Genomic DNA, 24,173 nt, shown 5'->3' with positions numbered 1-24,173 from the left:
ATGGCGGCACGGAGAGGTTTGAGAAACTCGGGGGGCCCAGGGTAAGTGCTGCCGCCCCGAAATACTCCCGGGATGGGCCCAACCTGTCCCAGAGGCCCTGCTTCGATTCCCGCAGCCCCGGGTCCTAGAGCCGTGGGGAGGAGATAAAAATTCCAGGAGCCAAGATGTGTGGTAGAGGAACTCAGACACCAGCGTCGCTTCATGTGACAAGCAAATATTTAATATTAATCATTTCTAGTCTGTCGTCATTGCTTTTTATTTCCAAGACGCAGCTGTTTTCTAATAGAAAACACGGTCTCTAAAGTCAAAACAAATATATCGAGTGACCAAGCAGCCCCTTGTTTAGGGCTTGGGCTGGCCTTGCCTAAATGCCTAAATGACATTCGGGGTGCGTCATGAATCTTTATTATAAAGAGAAGTGCGCTGAAAAGGCGACTAAGTTGAAAGGTTAGTTCGGTCAGCTCCTGGCGAAGGATATTCTGGGCTTGTTTGGCGCGCATTGAAAGCCTGGTAGAGATCTGGACAGTAAAGACTCCCCTTCACAGCAGGTCTTCAGTCGGAAGATTACCTGTGGAAGATAGTGCTTGTAGCCACCACAGGACACAGATGGTGGGGCAGTCCACACTCGGGGATCAGTGGGGAGGAAGATTTAAAAAGAAATATGACGACGAGGGCAAAGGAGCTTATCAGGGCATGCTGGTTTCTGCTTTTAACTTTTGGTTTCTCTGTGTACCCCTGGTTATCCTGGACTCACTCTGTACCAGGCCGGCCATAAACTCTGAGATCACCTGCCTCTGCCTCCCAAGTGCTGAGATTAAAGGCCTAAGCCACCGCCACTGGGCCAGGGGAAAGATCTTAAAACTCGATCTGCTAAACCAGTAGGTTTTTGTTGTTTGTTTCAACATCTTGAAGTTTGAAATTTATGAAATCTGTTCATCCATCACCCCTAAAACACACGGGTGCATACAGAGATTATATAAATGGTTATTATTGTAGAGATTTCCTTCGTTTGGAAGCTGCTCTGGGCTCCAGGACTTGAGCTCTCAAAGCCCGAAGGAATTTTTTCTGTTTTTGGAGCGCACACAAGAAGCAGGTGGAAAGAGCTCAGGCTAAGCAGTTTATGCCTCCAGGTTTTCCCACTACTTCTGGTTCCAGAGTTACTGGGGAATTATGGGAGTATGGCTACGATACCTGATACACGCAACTGAGATGTTTTACAGAGTGATGGGTGTCTCCCCCTCCCCACTCCGTGGTTTATTGCTATGGCTTCGGCTCTGCTGGGTGAACATTAATGAAGATAATTTGGAAAGGCGTGTCTGGCAGGGATTACAGTTTACAGTGCTTTCCCACTTGCTTAAAATGCTTCCTGATTTCCCTTTTAAATTTTTGTCATCTGTGTTTTAATAGTGCAAAGCGTTCAAAGAACACTTTGGGAAGCACAGATTCCAGGAAACGGGTAAGTAATCTTTGTTAATCTGATTTTTTTTTTAAGCCATTGAAAGCAAAGGTATTCATTTCTGTGGGAATAAAATTTTGGTAGACTACTCTTAAACTTTTTTCTTTTTTCTTTTCTTTTTCTTTTCTTTTCTCTCTTTCTTTCTTTTTTTTTTTTTTTTTTTTTTTTGAGACTAGGTTTTTCTATAGCCTTTAACTCACGGTATAGACTGGTCTAGGCCTTGAACTCACAGAAATCCACCTGTATCTGCCCCCTTAGTGCTGGGCCACTATCACCACCTTAGCCTCTGGCTCCATCTACACACTTGACAAACTTCTTTTTATAGTAGCTTTAAACAGTGTTTTATCCAGTATGATGGAGAAAAGGAACTTTGTTAATATTTGACATCACGTAAAAGCCTCAGAATGTTCTGAAATGTCTTTTTTTTTTTTTTTTTTTAGTTACAGCAATTTCTTTGTGCTACAGTTTCTAACAGCTGTATGTGGATTCGTAGTATTCTTCTTGATTCATAGATAGATTTATTTTTCTTCAGGAAATGCCTGTTAAAGTCAGCTACATTTGTGTAACACCCTTGATTGCTAATTTCAAAATAGTTTCCAATGCCATTTCAAGTTAGCCTGATGAGGGCACTGGCTTTTCTGGTTCTGAGTAGCCCTTCAGAGGGGCTTTGGGGCTTCTTGGGTGTCAGATAGGCTCCCTGCTCTGAGCAGACTGACTCTAGCTTTGGATAATGCTCCAGCATTGTGGAGAATCCCTGGGGTACCCCCTGGGGATCTTACTCCTTTCTCCTGCCACCACTGCTCAGAGTGGCTCCAAGCCACTGTGCCCTGGGGTGTCTGGAAAGGTTTTCCTCAGCTTTCAGGTCCTCCCTCCGGGAGGTAGTTGACTGGCAGGTGTTGGATTGCTTCTTTGGCTTGAAAGTCCTGCTTTCTTGGCATCTGTTTCTTGGCATCTCTCCGAGTAGTGGTCCGTGAATGATGCTCCCCCCAGGCTCGGGATTTCGTCTGCCAGAGTTGTTGCATATCCCTCATATCTTCCAGACTTTTCTTATCTCTTACTGATAATATCCTCTTGTAGTTTGTAAGCTACCATAGGAAGATTTTTCTTGTTTTGGTCTTTCGTCGGGATTTAGGGTTTAATCTGTGTATTGAACTAGATTGAATTGTAAGCCCTAGTCTCTGTCCTGTAGGAAAGAGGCTTTACCCCGGTGTGCATTAAAAAACTGCACGTGAGCTTTTGGGCATGTGCCCTTTCTCTGGGGAGGGGAATCATAGCTTCCCCTATATGGAGGATTTAGGTAAATGATACCCTTTGGGTCAAATGCAGCCTGCCATTTATTTTTGTACAGCCTTGGGAACTAAGAATGTTGGGGGTTTTGTTTGTTTTGTTTGCATTCTAAGATGATTTAAATAAGGTGGACACGATGGTGCCCACCCATTTATAATCCTAGCACTTGGGAGGACTTCCGTGAGGTGAGTTCAAGGCCAGCCCGAATACATAGTGAAACCCTGTCTCAAAACAAAACAAAACAAAATAAAACAACCAAAAACCAGACCAAACAAAAAACCGCTGACTTCGAGTGGCCTATGAAAATGATAGGAAACCCTCAGCCAAGTTCTGTTGAAACACAGTCAGGTTCATACCTTCCTGTCTTGTCAATATCTCCTGTATGCAGTCGCATAGAAGTCTAGTGGCCCACAGAGCCTAGATGTCTACTCTCTGGTCTCCATTGAAATGGTTTACCCAACCCTGCCTTCAACCTTCAGAATAGTCCGTGGCTCAAGAAGCACCAGGTGTTTCCACGGACTGCAGGACCAGCTAGAGCGTCCCGAGGAGGTGAGTTTAAACTGTGAAATGGTTGCCGCTTCAGTGATTGCTTTTTTCACTTTTAGAAAGCTGGTCAAAAGCCCAAACCCAAGGATGTGTTTGACTTTTCTGATAATTCTGATGTCTCAAGCATGCTGGGAAAACTGGAGGAAGAAGAGGAACCTTACGAAACCTTCGGTCAGTGTTCTAAGTCCCTATTCACGACTAGAAACAACAAGGCTCAGTTAGGGAGTCATGTGGTCATCTCCACTATCTAATCCCAGACCATTTTTGGCCTAGAAGAAACCCCCTGTCAGCCCCCTCTCCCTTGCTTTGATCCCTGGACACCATAAATTTACTTCCAGTTTCTATGGATTCTTCTCTTCTGATGTTTTATGTGTATACAATCATATACATCTATCCCCTTCTGGTGGGATTCTATGGCTTAGCATGACGTTTTCAAGACTGTAGCAGGCACTTACTTCATCCTTACATTCTATGGCTCAGTAATGCTCAGTTGGCTTTGTTTGTTTTGTTTTGTTTTTCCTTGCTCACAAGTGCTGCTGTGAACACACATGTTCAAGTTTTTTGTATGTGGATGGTGTGTGTGGACATCTGTTTAGTTCTCTGAGACATACCCCCAGGAGAATTGTTGAGTCTATAACAACTCTAGTATTAACAGTCGTTCTGTCTTTTTTAGTGAGTATAAAATGTTTTACTATTTATCTATCTTTTTTTTGAGAGAGAGAGAGAGAGAGAGAGAGAGAGAGAGAGAGAGAGAGAGAGTTTCCCTGTGTACGAGGAGCTCACTTTGTAGACCAGACCAGCTTTAAATGAGCAGCTCTGTGGCAGCGAGGTCCATTCATTCCCGTTGCTGAACGTGATGGTGAGCCACCTCTCGTCTTTCATCTCTAGAACTCTTTCCATTTTCTTCACTCAACTCTGTAGCCTTTAGACTCCCTGCTGTCACACCTCAGCCCCTGGCAACTGCTCTGTGAATTAGACAACTCTGGGAATCTCATGTTAGAGGCAGATACTTATTGCCTTAGGGTTACGTGATGAAACAGCATGCTTGAAGTTACATGGGAAGGAAAGGGTTTATTCCGATTTCACTATCAATTATCACTGTTCTCATCCAGGGAAGTCAGGCCAGGAACTCACACAGGACTGAAACATGGCGGCAGGAGCTGGTGCGGAGACCATGGAGGGATGCTGCTTACTGGCTTGCTCCTCACAGCTTGCTCATCTTGCTTTCTTATAAAAACCAGGACCACCATCCCAGGGATGGCATCACCTACAATCGGCTGGGCCCTCCCTCATCAATTACTAATTAAGAAAATGTCTTGCAGGCTTGACTGCAGCCTGATCTTATGAACACATTTTCTTAATTGAAGCTCCCTCCTCTCCTGACTTTTGCTTGTGTGCAGTTGTCATAAAACTGCTTGGCATGCGTGTCTTTTTGTGACTGCCTAATTTCATTGGGCTTATTGCCTTTTTGTTTATCTCTCTCATTGTGTTTCTAAACTCCTCTGGTCTTGTTTTGTGTCTGTGGTAGACTGAGCCCAGGGTCTGGTACAGGACTATCTTTGCAAACCTGCTTTCAGCCAATGTGATGACACACTGTAATCGTAGTACTTGGGAGGTGGGGACAGGAAATGCAGAGGCCAAATGTCATACTTGAGCACACAGCCTGGGCTACATGAAACCTGGTCTCAAAACACAACAAAACCAGAAGGCTGAATTCATTGTTCACTTGTGTGACAGTGGAGATTTGGTGTGCAGATGTCCCAGAATCCCTGACCCGGCTTCTGTGCAGGTGCCCACAGACAGGATCCCTGGGGTATGTGTGGGCTATACTGTGGTAGGCTTATGTTTCCGAGGAATCCTCGGTGCTGTTTCCCACAGTGGCTGCCACATTTTATATGTGACCATTGGCATGCATGGGTCAGTTGCCCTGATTAGTTTTGTCTTTCTTTTCTTTCTCCCTTTCCCCTTGTTTCTCTCCTCTTCTCTCTTTTCCTGGTTGTAGTTATCTAAGGGATGTGAAATGTATCTCATGGTTGCCTGTACATTTCTGTCAGGATGTCAAGGGTCTTCTTGATGTATTCTTAATCAGTTGTAAATCTTTACTGAAAAAGTATCTTTTTTGGATTTAGAAAATTTTGTCTTTTATTGTTATAAGTTGTAAAGCTGTCTATTTGTAGAAATTCAAGATTGGTTTATTTGTCTTGGTCCATCCGTTGATGATCTCCCCCACCTCAGACATAGAATAAATAAATAGTGTTGAGGGCATCATGGAATATATTATCAGCCTTAAAATGATGTGATTGACACATTCAGTATTCAAGCTGATAGTTATTTTGGGAAAAGGTTAAGTTTGTACATCATGCTAACATTTGAACATGAGTACAATGGTTGCTTGAGCCTTCCCATCTCTCCTTGCAGCAATTGGAGTCTGTCAGGACTCAACACCTTGTTTGCCCCTTCAGCTTTCCATCCCTGCCATTTCTCCCTCCCCACAGTGTGATCCTCTTACTGTCTGAGCAGGTAGGAGCAGCCCGAGTATCTCCTGTCCCTGCCGTCCTTTTTGCTCTAGGGTGAAGGCTCTTGCAGTGCAGGGGGGCCTGATAGGAAAGGAGGTGAGAGGATGCCACCTCCCCTGTAGGGGCAGCATTCTCTCTCACAGCCGATGCCGCTAAGTGAAGCATGAGCAGTTAATAACTAGGGCAGTGGCCACCAGATGTGAAAACATGGCGGTGGGGAAAGGCCGTGTTAGGTCCCATTAGTGTTCATTTGTGTTTGTAAACATTTCTACTAATGTACATGAGAATACAGAGAAATGATTTGACAACACTTCTTTAAAACATTGTTTAGATTTACTTTCTGGTATGAGGATTTTGCTTGCATGTATGTCTCTACCATGTGCATGCATGGTGCCCATGGAGGCCAGAAAAGGATGTTGGAGGTCCTGAAACTGGAGTTATAGACCATTGTAAGCTGCAGTGTGGGTGCCGGGAATCAATCCAAGGTCCTTGGCAGAGTAGCAAGTGCTCTCAACCACTGAGCCACCTCTCCAGTCCCTGGAAACATGCCTTTTTATTGGCAGTATTACCGAGGGATAAGATAAAAAATAGTTGGAAGTAGCCTATGTAACTGACTTTGACTTTTTTCAGCCATTTAAACAAAGATTGCCTTGTATCCACTGTCTGGGAATATAACGACCCAGACAGCAGCTTTAAACACGCTGTGTTTGTCTTTCCAGACCCTCCTCTGCACAGTACTGCTATCTACACAGAAGAGGAGCTGTCCAAGCACTGTGGGTCCTCTACCTCCCCAGCCACCCACAGAGGAAAGAACAGAAAGTATGGCTCCATCTCAAGCAGCTGGGGATTTCTGTTTGTTTGCTTGTTTGAGACGGTTATGCGTGGGTGTGTGCAAGTGACCTCAGATGCCTGAGGGACCCAGAGACGGTGGGTTCCCTGCAGCCAGAGGTACAGATGGTTCTAAGTCATCTGACATAAGAGCTTGGAACTGAACTCAGGTCTTCAGGAAGAGCAGGTGCTTGTAACCACTGAGGCATCTCTAGCCCTTAAGTAGTTGTGTTATAGAAGCTGAGAAAACTAAGGTCATTTTAGGATCTTTGGAGCTAGACTGTTATGATTGTCATCAAAAGATCTAACTGGTATGCAGCCACATTATTTTCCGTAATTGTTATTACTTATCATAGTGATGATTGGCACCTAGTTATTAATGTTCTGCCTCTTCAGTTGGGCAACAGTTTTTAAGTGAATCTAGAGGGGCTAGTGTTTGTGGTGATGAGCCAGTATCTGCTCATGGGCACAACAGCTCCATATCGTTTACTGACAGCCGGAGTTATTAAGTTATTATTTAGATTTTAAATCTTTTCTTGGGTTTATTCCAAGGTTGTTTATTAATATTTTTGTTTGCTTGGTAATTACTATAAATCAAATAAACAGGCCTTTCATTTTATCTGATGTAGTAAATTATATATGTGAAAGTCTAAGTTTTTTTACATTAAGCTGTGTGTGTGTGTGTGGTGTGTATGTGTGTGTGTGTGTGTGTGTGTGTGTGTGTATGTGTGTGTATGTGTGTGTGTGTGTATGTGTGTGTATGTGTGTGTGTGGGGGGTTGGGGGGTGGAGGTAGAGGACTTTAGGCGTTCTCTATCACTTTCTACCTTAATGTTGTGAGACATAGTCTCTAACTGAACCTGGGCCTCATGAGTTCAGCCAGATTGGCTGATCAGGAGCCCCTGGGAGCCTCCTCGATCCACCCCAGTCAGTATTGGGATTATAGCCGGCTTTTCACGTGCGTAGGAGGAAGAGGGTCATTTGAGAGAGCAGTGGTAACATGTTTTTACAGTTGGGGTGGGGAGGGTGGGCAGGCATCTCAGGGATGAAGGGAAGTGAAAGGGTGTGAGGTATAGGCAGGTTTGGGTGAGGCTGGAGAAGAGCTGCCATTCGTGCTGCTCTGGGATTGCTTCACGGTCAGCGATTTAGTAATGGCCTTGTCACTAAAGGAAGGCCTTATCAGAGTAATGCAGGGTTTGCAAATAAGTACAAGAGAAAGTAAGGGCTGAGGGAGGTATAGGGAGAGCTTAGCATGTCCCAGTGCACTAAGGCCTCAGTGACAGTTGGCACCTTTGCCCCAGGGTGTTTAACTGTTTTGTTCTTGCATCTCTGCCTCTTTTCTCTCTATCTCTCCCTCTTTCCCTTTCTTCCTCTGTCCTTCCTCAGCCTCCTGATTAGGTGGTCTGTCATGGAGAGGCCCTGCATCTGAGGCCATCTTTAGCTTTGGTGTTCTTAAATCTTCCACTCCCCGGTCTGCCTGTGTCCACCTACCCAAGGCTCTAAATTAGCGCAGGGTCTCCTGTCCCAATGGTGGGCCTAGCGAAGCTCCCCAGTGTTGGGGTAGTGACGTAGATAAAGTGCGGTTCTCAGACTTGACCACTCTGGACTATGATTACTCACTTACCTAGGGAAACCTGATGCGAACACACTCGGGGTGGGGGAAAAAGGCAGTCAATCAAAGGTGGCTGACCTGCCCGCGAGGTAGAAAACTCATTACCTTCAGCCTGTTTTCATGCAGAAGCAGTCATTATAGAAAATGTTATATATGAGGTTCTGACGGCTTGTTGTCTGCCACAGCTTGAAGCCATCTGAAAATGAAGCAAGTGGAAATGAGTCTATAAAGCTGAGCGCCAAAAAGGTATGGGGAGCGAGTGTTCTGTCTTCTGTCTTAATTGTAAGATACTCTGTATTTTACTGGAATAGATGCGAACAGAAAAATGTCCTGTAGCAGTATTTTTTAATACAGAAATGCCTTAGAAGTAAAGGAAATTTAAAAGTAAGTTATGTCCATTTGCTTTGTGTATGTATGTACGTACATATATACATAGGGGACTGTGTGGAGGTCAGGGGCAGCCTGTGGGAGTCATTTTTCACTTCCAGCCTATAGGTCTTAGGATTGGCCCAGAATATCAGTCTTGGTGTCAAGTGCCTTTCCCTGCTGCATATCAGACTGGCCCAGGAGAAATAGTTTTTATCTGAAGCATTCAGAAAGAATCCTCAGATCTCTTTACCTAGTCAGCTTCTGTGGAATCTGATGTTCAGTTTGTGGTTTACAAGAGCAGAGTTGGCGGCATCTCAGTCACGCTGTTTGTCTACATGTCATGATCAGCAATGTTTACAAATGAGAAGTGGGAGCTACTCAGTTCCCCGTTGTCAGAAGAATCGTGGGGCTCTGAGTTTTCTAAACTAGCCGGCTGTTTCCTTCACAGCCAAGGAGAAAGCTGCAGCCCATCAGCAGTGAGTCTGACAGCTCTGACAACACTGTAAGGAGGAGAGTGTCATCTGCACACAAGCCCCAGGCTGCCCCTGCAGCGTCTTCATCATCATCACCCCCTGAGGGGCCAGCGGAGCCTGTCACTCCTCTGAGGACCAGACTCCACAGCACTCAGCCCTCTGCTGTCAGAGAGACGCCAGCAACACAGAGTCAGCCGGTGAGCAGTGCTTTGCCTCTGCCCTCAGATTAAGGCAAAAAGATTAAGGAGGAAAATAAAAGGTTCCTATTTAAAGATCAGTTTAGAGCTTTTATCACAGAAAGCAATGTTTCTTTTAGAAAAACCTGGAAGACCTAGAAAGGAAGATAAATTTATCTACAGTCCTATAACCCAGCACAGCGTCTGTTCTGGGGTCCACTCTGCGGGTCTTTCCTGCGCTCTCTTCACCATCTTCTTGTCACTAATAACCCCACAGCATCCTTTTAATTAGCTAGTGCTTGCTTGCTGGTCACTCCTGGATGTCCATATCTACTGGTAAAAATTATAATGTTGGTGCATTGTTGACTTTCTTTTTTAAAATTATTTTATTTTTGAGATTATAATATAGTCACACCATTTCTCCCTTTCCTCCCTCTAAACCTTCCCCTATACCCCTGTTGCTCTTTTTCAAGTACTTGGCCTCTTTTTTCATTAATTGTGTGTGTGTGTGTGTGTGTGTGTGTGTGTGTGTGTGTGGATTTTCTCTGTAGCAAAATCTTTGTGTAGACCTTGATTCTTTTCCTTAGACAAAGTTGCTATGGCTCATATTTGTTTTCAAGGTAATTGAAGTTTAGTGTCTTGGTTCATGTTCTTGTAAATTGTTTTGTTAATCCACTTGGATGAGTATTTTAGATCAGTAATTCATTCTCATCTTGAAAACATTTTCAGTACAGTAATTCCTTGTTCCTCCTGCCTCACCTTTCTTCCTTCCCAGCCACGAGACAGCTGGAAGACTTTATGGATTGCTCCCTATACAATCCCTCAGGGTTCCGTCTATATACACAGACAGAACAATATTTTCTTACTTTTACTAACATTTGCTGCAGGAGCAGACACATATGGTCAGGTTATAGATAGATGCTCTGCTGCCTTCCTCTTTCCTGAGAAGGCGGGCCATGGTCTCTGTGAAAGCTCTAGCAGAGAGTGCCTGGGACAGAGTTGGTGAGGAAGCGTGGCTGCCTCCTTGTGGCCCTTCTTTGCAGCTGAGGTAAGTCTGGTCGTAGGACCACCTCCATGCTCCTTGAACACAAAGGCTAGACCAGGTCATAAAATGAAGCCTGCTCATTGTTGGCACTAGGGTGGCTCCTATGCCCAGTGATGGTGCCACCCATGGGTGACAGGGACCTGGCATATCCATTGCCATGGAAACTGCCAAGCATTCCCAGGATACACTAGTCCAAAACCCACCTCCACCTGGGAGTAAATGATATCACTACGCCATAAAAGACCAATCCTCCCCCCTTCTCTCTCTTCTCTTTTCTTGACCCCACCCCTGTCTCGTCGTTCTATTAAAACCTCTCCACATGGAACAGTATTGGTTTAGTGTGGTTTGTCCAGACAGGAGCCGGGAAACTATTTAACAACACTCATCCCCCTGAACACCTGTAAGAACCAGAAACCCCTTTTCTTTTCAGAACCTGAAGGGTCGGATGCTCCAAGCTTCATGGCCCCTGTCACATCCTATGCAGTGGCTATCGCTCGTAGGCAGCTTCTGGGGATGAAGCAGCCAGATCCGAGGGTCTGTTCCCTCCATCGTCCCGTCATATTGCCTGTGCCGTGGTGTCCCCCTCAAGGCTGGTCACAGCTGCTGTGACTGAGGCCTGCTCTTCTAAAAGCTCATTCTGAAGGGTAATTTCCTGTCAGCTCCTTCCTATAAACCTGCTGTTTCTCTTTACACAGATGGTGTCTGTTCTCCCTCAGGGGTGCTCCCTGTGTGCGTACTTGTGAGTGATGTGACATTCAGATCCGTCTTCCACTGCGTTCTGGTGCTTTGCTGAGGGGTGCCTGTCTCTTTGGCCTATCAGTTATCTAAAGGAGATAGTTTTTTTCTTTTCCTCTTTTTCTTTGGCATCACCATTTTACAGATTTCATTTAGTTCTTCGGATTTCTTTTTGTTTTGAATTGGTGTTTTTGAGGTCAGGTCTGCTCCTGAGCTTTCAGCTCTAGTGACCTTACTGCTTGGCCTCCTGAGTAGCCAGGGCTGCAGGCTTGTGCTACTCTACGCCGACTCCCTGAGGATATAGGCTGTCTGGTTCCTAAAGACTTTTCTTTAACACTGTTACCATTTTAAATCAACAAGCTATCATTGGGAGTCTCTGTGGGAAGCAATGGGATGGTTTATGTAGAACAATAACATGGAGCTAATATATTCGTTACTTTAGCTTGTCCCCTTTGTTTTTGCTTATTTGTTTGTTTGGTGCGGTGGTTTCAATGAGGGCACAACACATTCTCTGGTATCTGAATACTTGGTCTTCCATTAATAATACTGTTTGGATTTCAAACTTAGTCTTCCTAAATGAAACTTGGTGCTTTTAACATTAAACAGCATCTTTGTTCTACCCCTGGGTCCCATGTTATACACACCCTTTCCTTGTCCACTCTGACAGCCTCAGCCTCATAACTGGATCCTTTGGTTAAATGACTTTCTATCTAAGTGTTGGTATAATGAGATGTAAGTATACGTGACTATTTATTTTCTCCTGTCCCTTTTGGATTTTGTTCTTGTGTTGTCTAATAGAGACATCTAAAGGTGCCTCTACTGTGTGTATACTTTTAAGTATATCTAGGCTCAAGGAGACTCCCTTACCACCCTGTGGAGAGAGGTGGGGACGCATGCTGGTAACTGTGAAGTGACAGTATTTTGGGTATTCAGTTCTCCTTCTGTGACGTAGCTGTACTGCTGTTTATTTGTTGTGGTTGCACTGGATTAAAGTGATACATCTTTAAATGAGCAAAGTCTGTTTAGACTTGTGTTAGGGATGTACATGTCAGTCTGTCTGTCCCCTCCTACTTTCTAGCTGAAAGCTACTTCTCAGGGACATGTAACTAAGTAACAGTGTTAAACCCCTTCTCTCCATCCCTGTCTCCTGTGACTCTGAATCTGTTATTCTACATGTGATATGACTCTGACCTTACTGGGTCATTTTCCTTGAAACCGGAAAAAGATTCTGTTGTGTTTTCTTTCCTCACATTTCCTTTCTGCTTCTCTTGCCCACTTCCTGATTCCTGCCTCTTGGGGTACAGAGCACTCTACTTTCTTTCTGCAGCAATGTACCTAATTCACCTCTGCCTTCCAAGGCTTCTTGTGTAGGTACAGAATTCTGAGTTGACAACCCCCCCCAGCTCTTGAAGGATGTCACTGCAGGTCCCCAGCTTCCCTTGGCCCAGGTACTTCAGTGCGCCTTGTCCTTGCCGGCATGGGGCTCTGTCCCTTTCTCTTAGTTTCACACGCGAGCTGTGTGTGACATTGCGTTGGTGTGTCATGAGAACTGTAGTCACTGCAAATACAAGTTTTCTGTCCATTCTCACTCTTTGTCGCCTTTTTCGTCTGTCTGGGTGTTTTGCCTGCATGCGTGTTCATGCACCACATGCATGCCTGGTACCCACAGAGACCAGGAGAAGGTGTTAGATCTTTGGGAACTGGGGTTACAAACAGTTGTGAGCCGTTGTGTTAGTGCGGGAACTGAACCTGCTGGAAGGCCAAACAGCGCTCCTCACTGAGCCATCCTTCCAAGTCCTTAATTAAATGGCTTCCTTTATAAGACGCCTGGGTCTTGGTGTCTCTACACAGCAATAGAAAGGCCCCAGTGACATACTCCCCCAAGGCCATACCCTCTCCAATAGTGCTGCACCTTCTGATCCTTCCTAAACTGAGAAGCAAATATTCACATCTGTGACCTATGGAGCCATTCTCTGGGATCACTGCATTGGGATGACACACGTGCATCACTGTGCTGAGTTTGTGTGGTGCTGGGGGAACTCAGGCTTCACTCTGTACAAATTAAGCCACATGCCCAGCCCTCAACATCGCTTTGCCTTTTATAATCTAGATTTAAGCCCACGTTGAATGGTTTAATTACACCCCAAAGATCTGTCCACTCTGCTCATAAGAGTAGCCAAAGATATGCCAACATGTGAATTCCATGAGTAGCCACAAATGTCACCATAGGTATTCGTGTGTGTGTGTGTGTGTGTGTGTGTGTGTGTGTGTGAGAGAGAGAGAGAGAGAGAGAGAGAGAGAGAGAGAGAGAGAGAGAGAGAGAGGAGAGACAAAGTAGGTGATGTCAAGATGGCTGAAATAGCGTGACACCAATCAAAAGCCAGCAGCATCTGGAAGTGACAGAGAATGACTTCACTGTAGACCTTGCTGTGGAAGGGCTGTGTTGCCTGTATCTTCATCTTGTCACTTCCGTTCCACAGGGAGGGTCTTTGTTAAGGCTCCCTTCCCTTCCTTTCTCTTCTTAGACATGATGACAGCTGCTTCAGCCTTTGTTTGCAAACAGCCATTGTCAAGATCATATTTGGGTCATTTTGTCCTTGGTCTGTATTTGTCTTGTCTCTGGGTGACATTTTCTTATGTGTCAGTTTCAGTCTAGAACTTTAAACTGTAAACTCCATGGTGTTGAGACGTTAACTCTGTGTCCCATCCTTGTGTGAGTAATGTTAACTGCTATCCATCCCAGCAGACATCCTGGCTTTTGGCCAGATATTTTGATGTCACAAGCTTGCTTTTGTCCTCTGCTAGGGTGAGTGTAGAAAGCCTAAGACATTTGTTAGTATCTGACTTAGTGGGACTCAACTTTTCTTTCTGTTTATAATTGCTTTCTGACTTATTACCACAAAGTTGGTTACTTAAACATATACACTTAGCATTTCACTGTTTCTGTAGGCTGAGAGTCCAACTTTAATTTAGCTGGCTTCTCTCCTCAGAACTGAAATCAAGGGCTATGCAGATGTGACATCTCACGTGAGGCTTGGATTTATCCTTAAAGAGTTTTCAAATGTTGATAGAATTCAATTCATTGAGGCTTAAAATCCAAGGTGCCTATTTTCTGTGTCTCTGGAGGCTGGGTTGCCCTGTTAATCATGTCACTCCTGAAGTATGGTGCCTGTACCCGCAAAGCCAGCCAGGTGCTCTGGGTTACAGAAGTGTTCTTACTCACATATAAGACCCCAGGGAGCAGATCCTGCCCTGTTCACAGGCACCACTTAACCAGCAGGGAGGGAAGTCTGCCGGCCAGGCATCTTGGAATTCTTAGTGCAACCCCATGGTCTTGGATCGTGTCAGGAGTTGGTTTTTGGCGTCATTAGGAACTGGGTTTTGAGCAGGGCTCCAGCCAGCCAGGGAGAGTTTCTCAGCATGTTTGCATTGCTGTTCTCTTTGGCAATCACATAGACACAGTTAAACATCACCACCCCCGTGTGCTGTGCTGTTGCTTCATGTGCTTGGCCTAAGATTGTTTATTAATCTTCTGTAAGTTGTAAGTAAGCACCGCAGCTAAAAATCAGTTGATGGTTTGATGCCATCTATCCTTAAATTTCAAGGAAAAGAGTCTTTTCCTAAATTAAAGGCCATATTGTTTTTGTTTTTGGTAGAAAACTCAGGAGAAAGTGAGGCCGTCTCCTGGTAGGAGGAAGAGACCAAGGCATGGAGCCACAGACTCAGGTACAGATGGCACTTTACGACTTGTTAGTCATACTGGATGTTTCAGGAAGAAAGCTAGTTTTAAGTTGTTTTAGTTGTTGAAATAGCAAATAGGGTTTTGCTTTTTTTTTTTTTAACGGGGGAGAGGGTTGAGATAGGGTCTCTCTGCATAGCTCTAGCTGACCTGGAACTCACTGTGTAGACCATCTGGCCTTGAGTTCACTGAGATCCATTCGTCTCTACCACAGAGTGCTGGGACTAAAGGCATACACCACCACTCTGGCTGAAAGTGCCACTTGACTTGGAAATCATGACTTTGGAATACCATTTTTATCATTTTGTTGTGAAAATTTAAAAAATGAACATTTATACATGCATACGATGTTCTTTAATAAAATCTAACCCTCACTCTCTCACCGCGCCTCACTTGTCCAAAGCTGAGTTCCCAGAACCCACATCAGGCAGTGTCCCACAATTCCAGGATCAGTGCCTCCCCAGGCCTCCATGGCTACCTGCGTACATTCACGTAGATTCATATACATTGTAAAAGTCAAGTTGAGTCTTCCTTACAGACTGGCTTCTGTGCTCACTAGATTCTGTTTGCTGTGGGGCCTGAGTGCTCAGGTTCCGGCTTCATGAATAAAGCCTGGGCGACCCACCCCTACCCCTGCTCCTTTGGTTTTCTCTTCCCTTTCTCTCTTTTTCTTTCCCTTGCACTGCTAAAGATCAAGCTCCTGACATTTCCCATCCTAGACAGGTGCATTGAGCTACCCCCCCCCCCGACCCTGTGAACATTTTTATGCTCAATTTTATCAAGGTTTTTTTTTTTTTTTATTTTTCTTGGAGGAATAGAGAAGTTGTTGAGTCATAAAATACATATTTCCCAAGTCACTGTAAACCACTACTTTATGCTACACAGTTTAAAGTGGTACTGAAACAGAAATAGCAATGTCTTGTGAACAAGTATAATCCTGTTTAATGTAGCTGAAAAGAGGCCCCACTGCAGCACTTGACATGTGCACCCTGTCCCAAAGTAAGGGGGTGACAGTAGACATGGCAGACTCTACCCTGGGGCAGGAAGAAATGACTATGGCTCTAGCTGAGTTTCAGAGCCCTGGACCTCGCACCAGTTTAAAGATATCGAGTGTATAAACTAACATGTGTTTGGTGTTCTAGATGCTTCTGAAAGTATGCATATTTGGTGTCTGGAAGGAAAGAGACAGAGTGACATCATGGAGTTGGATGTTATTTTGTCTATATTTGAGGAAACCTTCCTGGAGTATAAGTAAGTCCTTTGATGTTGGCATCGGTGGGCCTGGTGAGCTGTGCTCGGAGTAGCAGCAGTGTGTCCGACCCAGTTTCCCGTGTTGTCCTGCTTCATATGAAGTTGTTTTCATTAGAGTCCTTTTGCATACATTTATTATGTTCGTTCAACTTGTTGGCTCATCGGTTCTCCATGTTTCTCATAGGCTTTAGTCTAGAAGTGTGTTTTTCCAGTGCTGTTGGTTTTTTTAGTCCGGTATTGTATGGCAACCATGTCCCACTCCAGTCCCTGCCAGCTCCCGTGAGGGCAATGGGGAAGAGCCCACAGCTGCACAGCCTGCGTGGCGCATGGCCAAGAGCATCCACCTCGCCAAGGCTTCTCTTGGGCTAGGCACACACACACCTTCAGCTGTCTGTCCAGCCTTGGGTAGGGAAAGTTGGAGAGACAGACAGCTCAGTCAGTCAGACCTCACCTGTCTTCTACCAGCACTAATCCCGTTTTGTTCTCTCCTGAAGAAAGTGATTCATAAAACTTAAGATAGTCAACAAAAATATCTTTTAAATGCAGCCTAGCAGAGTGGGTCTTAGGGACGTGGACTAGTCACGCATCTGTGAGTGAATCTGGCTTGCCTGAGAACAGGGTCCACTGGGGCAGCCGTCAGGGAGTGAGAGACTAGGAACTTCCATGGGGAAGTGGAATCCGCAGAATGCAGGCAGAGCGGCTTAGGCAGAGGCCACAGTGCGGGGAGCGGGGTAGTGGTGGCACGGGACAAGAGAACCGTCTTCTCCAAGTCACTCTGCATCTGGACCAGAGATTCCAAACTCTGCCCCAAGACCAAGTTAGTTCCTCTCGGGCTGCTGTGGGTATTTGCCCAACACTTGTCTCCTGAAGGAAGAGAAAGGGTGTTGTGAAAATTTTAGGAAGGCATCTTGTGTCCAATGAGGGATGCCCCTTCCTGCCATGAGCTACAGTGTGGGACCCGGCTACTGGCATCCAGACCTTGGATTTAGCAGCTTCGTAGGGGTTTTAAGGGTAGCTGTAAGGGAAGCGGGTGAAGTCTGGCTGACTGCTCCCTAAAGCTCTCACCGTTGCTATCGAAGAATGCTGGTGGACACCAGGAGCATCTCTGCCTCAAATGTCTGGTTTCTTCTGGTTGCTGTGGTAATATCCCAAGGAACAGCTCAGGAGGAAAGGGGATTTATTTTAGATCACAGTTCCAGCTTGTGGTCCATCACTGAGGGACTCAAGGCTACAGGCACTTGAAGCAGGTGATCACATCCACAGACCCTGGTACAGAATGAATGCAGACAAACTTGCTAATTCTGCTGGCTTTTCCTACTTTGTCCAGTACAGGGCCCCACCTGGGGAGCAGAGCTACTAAACACTCCTCATTGGCATGCTCTAGGACTTCATGATCTAGGCTTTCTTGAGACTCTCTTCCCTGGAGATGTTAGATTGAGTCTTGACAAAACCAAGCATCCTGTCATGTCTACTAACCTTTCCCATCCCAGACTTTGTTCTCTGCCCTATCCCCTCTTTCTCTGTGCACCCACTCTAAAGATGTCAGCCATGTGCTGTCTGTCTACCCAGGACCCATCTTTCTGTGAGCAGATGAATGCTTAGTCACCCCCTAATAGTACTCTTTTAGCCACCCTGATAGTAGACAAGTACACAAGATTTTTTATTGTGAAAACATAACCATTTTCAAACTACAGAGTGGCTAGCTATCTGTAGCATACCTCCAGAACTTACTCATTTTGCAAGACTGAAGATCTGCTGCTATTATAACAGCTGACCACTTCCTCCCCACAGCAGATAATTTTACGAATATTGGTGTCTTTTCGTCCCTCCTCTCAGTTCTTTCTGTGTATATAGCCGGAAGTTGAATCGCTGAACCACATGACATTTGTTTTAAGAACGTCACACCATTTTATAGTTCTTCCCTCATTGACTGGAAAGATGGCTCAGGAGATAAGAGGGTTTGCTGTGCAAGCCTAAGAACCCACACGTGGATCTGAGTCCACAGAAGAGGGTAGGCGTGGCTGCGCGGCTGTAACTCAGTGCTGCTAAAGCACGGCCATGTGTGCATTATTGCCCCCACACTGCAGCCTCTCCACCTGTGCATGTTTAGTGCACACGTGTAGATGTGGACATAGGCTTGCTCTGTAGTTTTTCACTTGTTTCCCTCATTGGTGTGGCTGAATATCTCTGCATAATAGTCATTTCTGTCTTCTTTTTTTAATACAATTTACAGGCAAGGAGTAGAATCTGAAAGTTGCAATCAAGCCATCAGCAAATTTTATTTTAAAATTAAAGGAGAACTCATCAAAATGGTAAGTTTGTTGTCGATATTTATTTGAGACAGGGTCTTTGTATGTAGTCCTGGTTGTCGTAGAACTCACTAGGTAGACAAGGCTAATTTCAAACTCACAGAGATCTGCCTGCCTCTGCTTCCCAAGTGCTGGAATTAAAGGCGAATACCAATATGCCTGGCTACTCTAAACATTTTTTTGAACTAAAGTTTGGACATTTTCCTATGGTTGTGGAAAAGCTTGCGTTTGCCGGCTCTGTGACAAGAAACATGTGAAAAGTACTCTTGCCTCCTGTGGGAGTGTGGATGATGGATCATGCGAGTGCATGTGTGTGGAAGTCAGAGGCCCACGCTGAGTAACTTTATCAATCGCTCAACAACTTACTGTCTGAGACCAGGTCTCACTGAACTTGAAGATGAGTGACTTCTCTAGGTTGGCCAGCCAGTGGGCTACAAGGACCTGCCCATCTCTACCAGCACCTTGGAAAAGCCAAATGCCATTGCTGGGATCCAAACTTGGGACCTCTTGCTTTTGTGACAGGCAGTTTACCAACTGGTATCTCCCCAGGGCCTTCTCATTTGGGACTTTACACAGTTAATTTTTGAAAAATGAGATACACTTTATTTTTTGTTGTAGCTTAAGAAAGTCCAGATGTTAAAAGCTCTGAAAAGGAAGAATACCAAGGTAATTACTAAGTCTCTTAGTGAGTGATGGGGTATGAACCAGGGGAGTAAGGAAACACTTGTTTTTAGTTTTGGAAACTACGGCTTTTATAAGGTCTTTTGGGGGTTTGGTTAGTATTTTATTTGCTTTTGTAATGTTAATGGACACTGAGGAATGGGGATCTCTGCTAGCCTTTTGTCATTTAAGTTAGCCCCCCAGACTGCTTATAGAGAGACAAGGTTACCCTTGGGCCTGTAGTGAATGAAATTGTTAACAAGTCAAACCAAGAGGCAAGACAAGAAGGGTCCTAAGTCCTCAGAGACGCCCACTAAGCTACACCGAGTCTGTTCTCTGCTTTCAGTGCCCAGTGCATGTGAGCGGAAGTGCTGAGGCTTCTCCCACGTTAACCTAAGCACATTATTGTATTGCTCAGATCATTGCCGACATGGAAAAGAAAAGGCAGCGTTTAATTGAAGTCCAGGACGAACTGATTCGGTAAGGCAATATCCTGCTCCGGCTGACAGTTTGTCAGTTAGGGAAGTGCTGTAAGGACCATCAACTCGGATCTGACTCACATCATTTGGTCTGGCCTTTCGCAGCCTGGTTACAGCTTTAGTGAGTAGACTATAGGATTGGACTGCCTGGAGCTTGACTCAGGCTCTACTACTGACTGCAAACACATAGGTGAGTTGCTGACTGCAGGGCCTCAGCCCCCTCTTGTATATGTGTACCTGTTCCTTTAGGGTGTTGTGTGAATAGTAAAGCCTAGGCAGGTGTCTGCTGGCCTCTGGCAGAGAGGTCTGTTTATGTTGCTTGCTTGCTTATTTTCCTTTTTGATCGTCTTGCTATGTTAAGCAGTCTGGTCACTGGCTCTTCAGTGACACATCAGTCCATATTCTGAGGTCTAGGGCTGGGCGCAGTCCCTATGCCCTGGAACTAGTGCACAGAGTGTGGTAGCCTTACTGTACCTTTGGCCTTCTGAGGTATGGAGTATGTAGCAGAGGTTTTAGTAGAATTTGCCATGCTCTCTACTCTGAAGATGCTTTAAAAGTGCTTGGACAGGCTGAGGATGTAGCTCGGTGGTAGAGCACATGCCTGGCATGAACGGCAGTGGGTTTAAGTTCTAGGACAACATGGGTGTGGTAGCATGTCAGCAGACACTTGGAATACTGTAAGTACTACGTTTCTGCTTTGTTTAAAACAGAATTTCTCTGTATATAGCTCTGGCTGCTCTGGGACTTAATTTGTAGACCAGGCTGGCCTCAAGTTCTTGTACCTCCATCAACCAGCCTCTACTTCCTGAGTCCTGGAACTAAAGGTGGGCACTACCTTGCACAGCTAAGTACTAAGTTTTAAAGTGACGGCCACAGGATCTTGAGAGACAAATTAGTTGTCTGTTCTACTATTTACAAATTTAGTCTGTGGGTCGACAGTAGAAAATGTATTCATTGGCTAAGGCCAAAACAGGAAAATTGGGGTTATATAGTAATAATGACAGTAACAGTTCACAGCTTTCTTTATGGGAGGGTACTTTTCCCAGACTTTTCTAAATGCTTCATTCATTTGGTCCATTCTTAGTCAGTGATTCCATAAGGTAGGTCATTGTACAGCTCTATAAATGAACTATAATAAGGCTGTTCTGTTAAGCTTGTCATCAATATGAGACCATTGAGACATGTTGAGAATGACTTCTCCAGTTCCTTCTCTAGATGTAATTGTAGTCAGACAAACATTTTTACAAAGCATAGTAAGATAAAGTGTATCATTTTAACTTCGAATGTGAGACACCTAAGACACTGGGGAGTCACTTAGCTACAGCTGACTCCATCCTAGGAAAGACAGGGAACGCAGTCTGCGCCCAGCCACGCACATCAGCTCGGCAGTCTGTGAGAAATGTTCAGCTGTTTGGCTTGAAGAACTCTTTAGAAATTGAAAATAAAATGTTTTCATAGTTTGTTCTGATCATGGTTTTCCCTCTCTCTTCTCCTCCCAGATCCTCCCCACTTCTCAACCTCTCCAACTCTATGCCTTCTTTCTCTTTAGGAAAACAGACAAATAAAAATCACACAACCAACCAACCAGAATACAACAAAACAAACAGAGGGGAAAAAACCATGAAAACCACACAGTATTCTTACACTCATGCATAGTTGGTTTGTTATATTTTTATTTGGCACCTCACTTTCTCCCCTGCCACAAATCGCAAGTTATCCTTTTTATAGGTGAAGAAACTAAGTCTCAGAAAGAGGCAGTTAACCCAGGGTCGCACATCTTTCTCTCAAGGCCCTGAGGCAGTTTTTCCTGCTGATTTTATTTGGCCTTTGAAACTAGTGATTTTCAAAGGGGGAACTTCTGCATGACTTCCTGGTTAAGCGTGGTTGTCAGGCTGGCACACCTGCCTATACCCAGAAAATGTTTATATCGAGTCCAGTAGTTCCGGGACTTGAATAACTTGGTAAATTTTGGCATCTGGGAGGCATGTTCTTATGGCTGTATATCATAGTTGAGATGAACAGAAACCTGGAATTGTTTACACGTTCATAATTGGAGAGGCAGGCCAGACCTCCTAGGCCATCTTTGTTCTTTTCTTTCCTCGGCCAGGGTGTTCATGCTCCTACACTGTAGACTGCTGGACTATTGTATGTGCCGTTTATATGGGAGAAATGTTTTTGTTATTTCTGGTTTGGTTTACGTTTTTATAATATGGGCACCTTAATATTTTCAGTCCACAAACAGTATATATTTCTATTAATTATTATTGTGTACTTTTTGTTTTAAAAAATGTTTGTTATCTAGATTAGAACCACAACTGAAACAACTACAAACAAAATATGATGGCCTTGAGGAGAGAAGGTCGGCACTTAAGAATTCCAAGCATTTCCTGTCTAATTTAAAACAGCTGTATCAAGATTATTCAGATGTTCGAGAGAAAGGACGGAAGGAAAGGGAAGAGGTGAGTTCTGTCCACTGTGCATCAGGAGATACAGGCGTTTGTTTGTGGAGTGCCAATAGTTCTGAAGAGAGGTAACGGGCTTCATTCATCTCAGTGCACCACAGCATCACCTTCTAGCAGTGTTCTGTGCACAACTCTCAGCTGAACAACTACACTCTGCTTTATTAGTTTCCATCACTACTCAGCTCACTCAGACACGTCATAAAGACCAGCCGCCTTTGTCTAGCCTGTGCTCATGCTTTAGATGCTGTCTCACTGAAATGGCAGGAGTGCCCTGAGAGGTTGAGAAACAGTTTATTATCATTTTAATACTTTGAAGTTGCATCTGAGACTTGGCCTTTGCCATAACACAACAGAAATGTTAGCTAAAAAGTTATAAATTTGTATACCTAATAGAACTAGAAAAATACTAGTAGAATTGCATATAGAATTATACTAATAGAATTGTGTATAGAATGTAATATAATTATACACCATGTCTTCATGTCTGTCACAATCAAGTCTGTCTACTTCGCCCCTAAATTCAATTTTAAGATTTGGCATTGGGCCGGAGAGATGGCTCAGTGGTTAAAAAGAGGTCCTGAGTTCAATTCCCAGCAACAACATGGTGGCTCACAACCATCTGTAATAAGATCTGATGCCCTCTTCTGGTGTGTCTGACAACAGCTACAGTGTACTTATATATAATAAATAAATCTTACAAAAAAAAAAAAAAAGATCTGGCACTGATCTAAGTTTTCCTGAATTGAAGATCTGTTCATATATTAGAGCTACTAAAATATAAATGTTTAAAATGTACCTCAAGTTTATTTCAGGGATCGATGATTAAATCTGTGAAAGTTAACAGTAGCATCAATCCAGTCTGAACACGGTCCTCTGTTAGGCCGAGATCTCCTTCCTCCTTGCCTCCTCTGTGCTAGGACAATGTGTCCCTGATCTACTGCCCCAAGGCCTGAAACCAAACTGTGGGAACTCCCTTGGGAAACACTGTCCTCACAAGCAAGGCTGTGTAACTCCAGTGCCTGTACTACTGCTACTTTTGTAGCTCCTACCCTACTTCTGTGACACCAGAATATGTCACCCTCTTGCTAAAGGAAACCGGAGCACCAAGTGCACTCTCCCACTTCCCTTAGCAGGTACTGGGGGTTTCTTGCGAGTAGGCGATCTCTGAGAACATGGTCTGTGTGTGGCATAAAACAAATCCCACCATCAGACAGCCTTTCTGCTCAGTCCTCGTCACTGAGAAAAATACCCTGGAAACACATTTACCAGCAAGCTATCAAGGTGTAGTAAATTATTTAAGAGGAATTTAATTTTCTTCAGATAGTTTGCAACAGGAAGTTTGGTTTTGTTCATTATTTCTAAGTCATGAGTTGGGTTCCGTGCTGTAATTTAGGTTGGCTTTGTGTTTTCATTTTATCTGTAGACCCAGTAGGTAACTTCCTAGGTGAGACCTTTGCGATCACAGACTGAACAGGCCAGTTGTTCTATTCCATTAGTTCTTGAAGTAAGAGGAGACTTGTCTTAGACATTTCTGTGTTAAGGTAGATGAGGTCAAGTTAACACAGCATGCTACCAACACACTTGCCTGGGCTAAGTTTGAGGCATGACTTATTTTAAGTCATGTAGATGCCACAGTTCTTTGAGGCAATTGGTCTTGCCTGGGTACAGAGATCCGTGAGAGCTTTGTTGAGCAGATCTTCATGACGTCGTATTAGCTATTATGCTCTGACGAGATGAGATGGACTAAAGCCTGTTTCCTAATAATGAGCCCAGTGAAACAAAAGATAGAGCTAGTGGAAATCCATCAAAATCAGCCTTGATTGTTAGGGTTATGAACTAAAAAAATATATATATATATATGTGTATATATATATATATATGTATATATATATATGTATATATATATGTATGTATATACATATATATATGTGTATATATATATGTATGTATATACATATATATGTGTATATATATATATTAAAGCTTCGCTATTTGTGGATCTAAATAGTTTTTCCTCTACCAACAGTACGATTCATCTAGCCTTCCAGCTCTGTTATTTAAAGCAAGAAGCATTCTGGGAGCTGAAAAACACCTGAAAACCATCAATTATCAGCTGGAGAAGCTCCTTAAGCAGGACTGAGAAACTGAGTCTCCTCCTGCCATTTCTTCTGACAACCAAGCCTCTGTGCTGGCAATAAGAGAGGTCTACTTACCAGGATGCACTACCATTT

General features: G+C 44.2%; 1 protein-coding gene across 1 annotated transcript; it reads left to right on the top strand.

Annotated features, from left to right (window-relative positions):
- On the top strand, positions 1-24,082 carry CENPU (centromere protein U; the record flags this gene model as incomplete). The annotated part of the gene is made up of 13 exons (XM_080928301.1): positions 1-41; positions 1,408-1,456; positions 3,349-3,460; positions 6,525-6,624; positions 8,430-8,490; positions 9,062-9,283; positions 14,699-14,768; positions 15,924-16,032; positions 18,266-18,344; positions 18,960-19,007; positions 19,420-19,481; positions 21,783-21,939; positions 23,969-24,082. 13 exons carry the CDS (start codon positions 1-3, stop codon positions 24,080-24,082), a joined length of 1,224 nt encoding a protein of 407 aa, XP_080784427.1.
- Between the last annotated feature and the right edge of the window lie 91 nt (positions 24,083-24,173).

The sequence above is a fragment of the Micromys minutus genome, assembly GCF_963924665.1.
Source record: "Micromys minutus genome assembly, chromosome: 14".
Lineage (NCBI taxonomy): Eukaryota > Metazoa > Chordata > Mammalia > Rodentia > Muridae > Micromys > Micromys minutus.
Note: the sequence above shows the minus strand (reverse complement) of the source record. Positions and strands in the feature narration are given on the sequence as shown.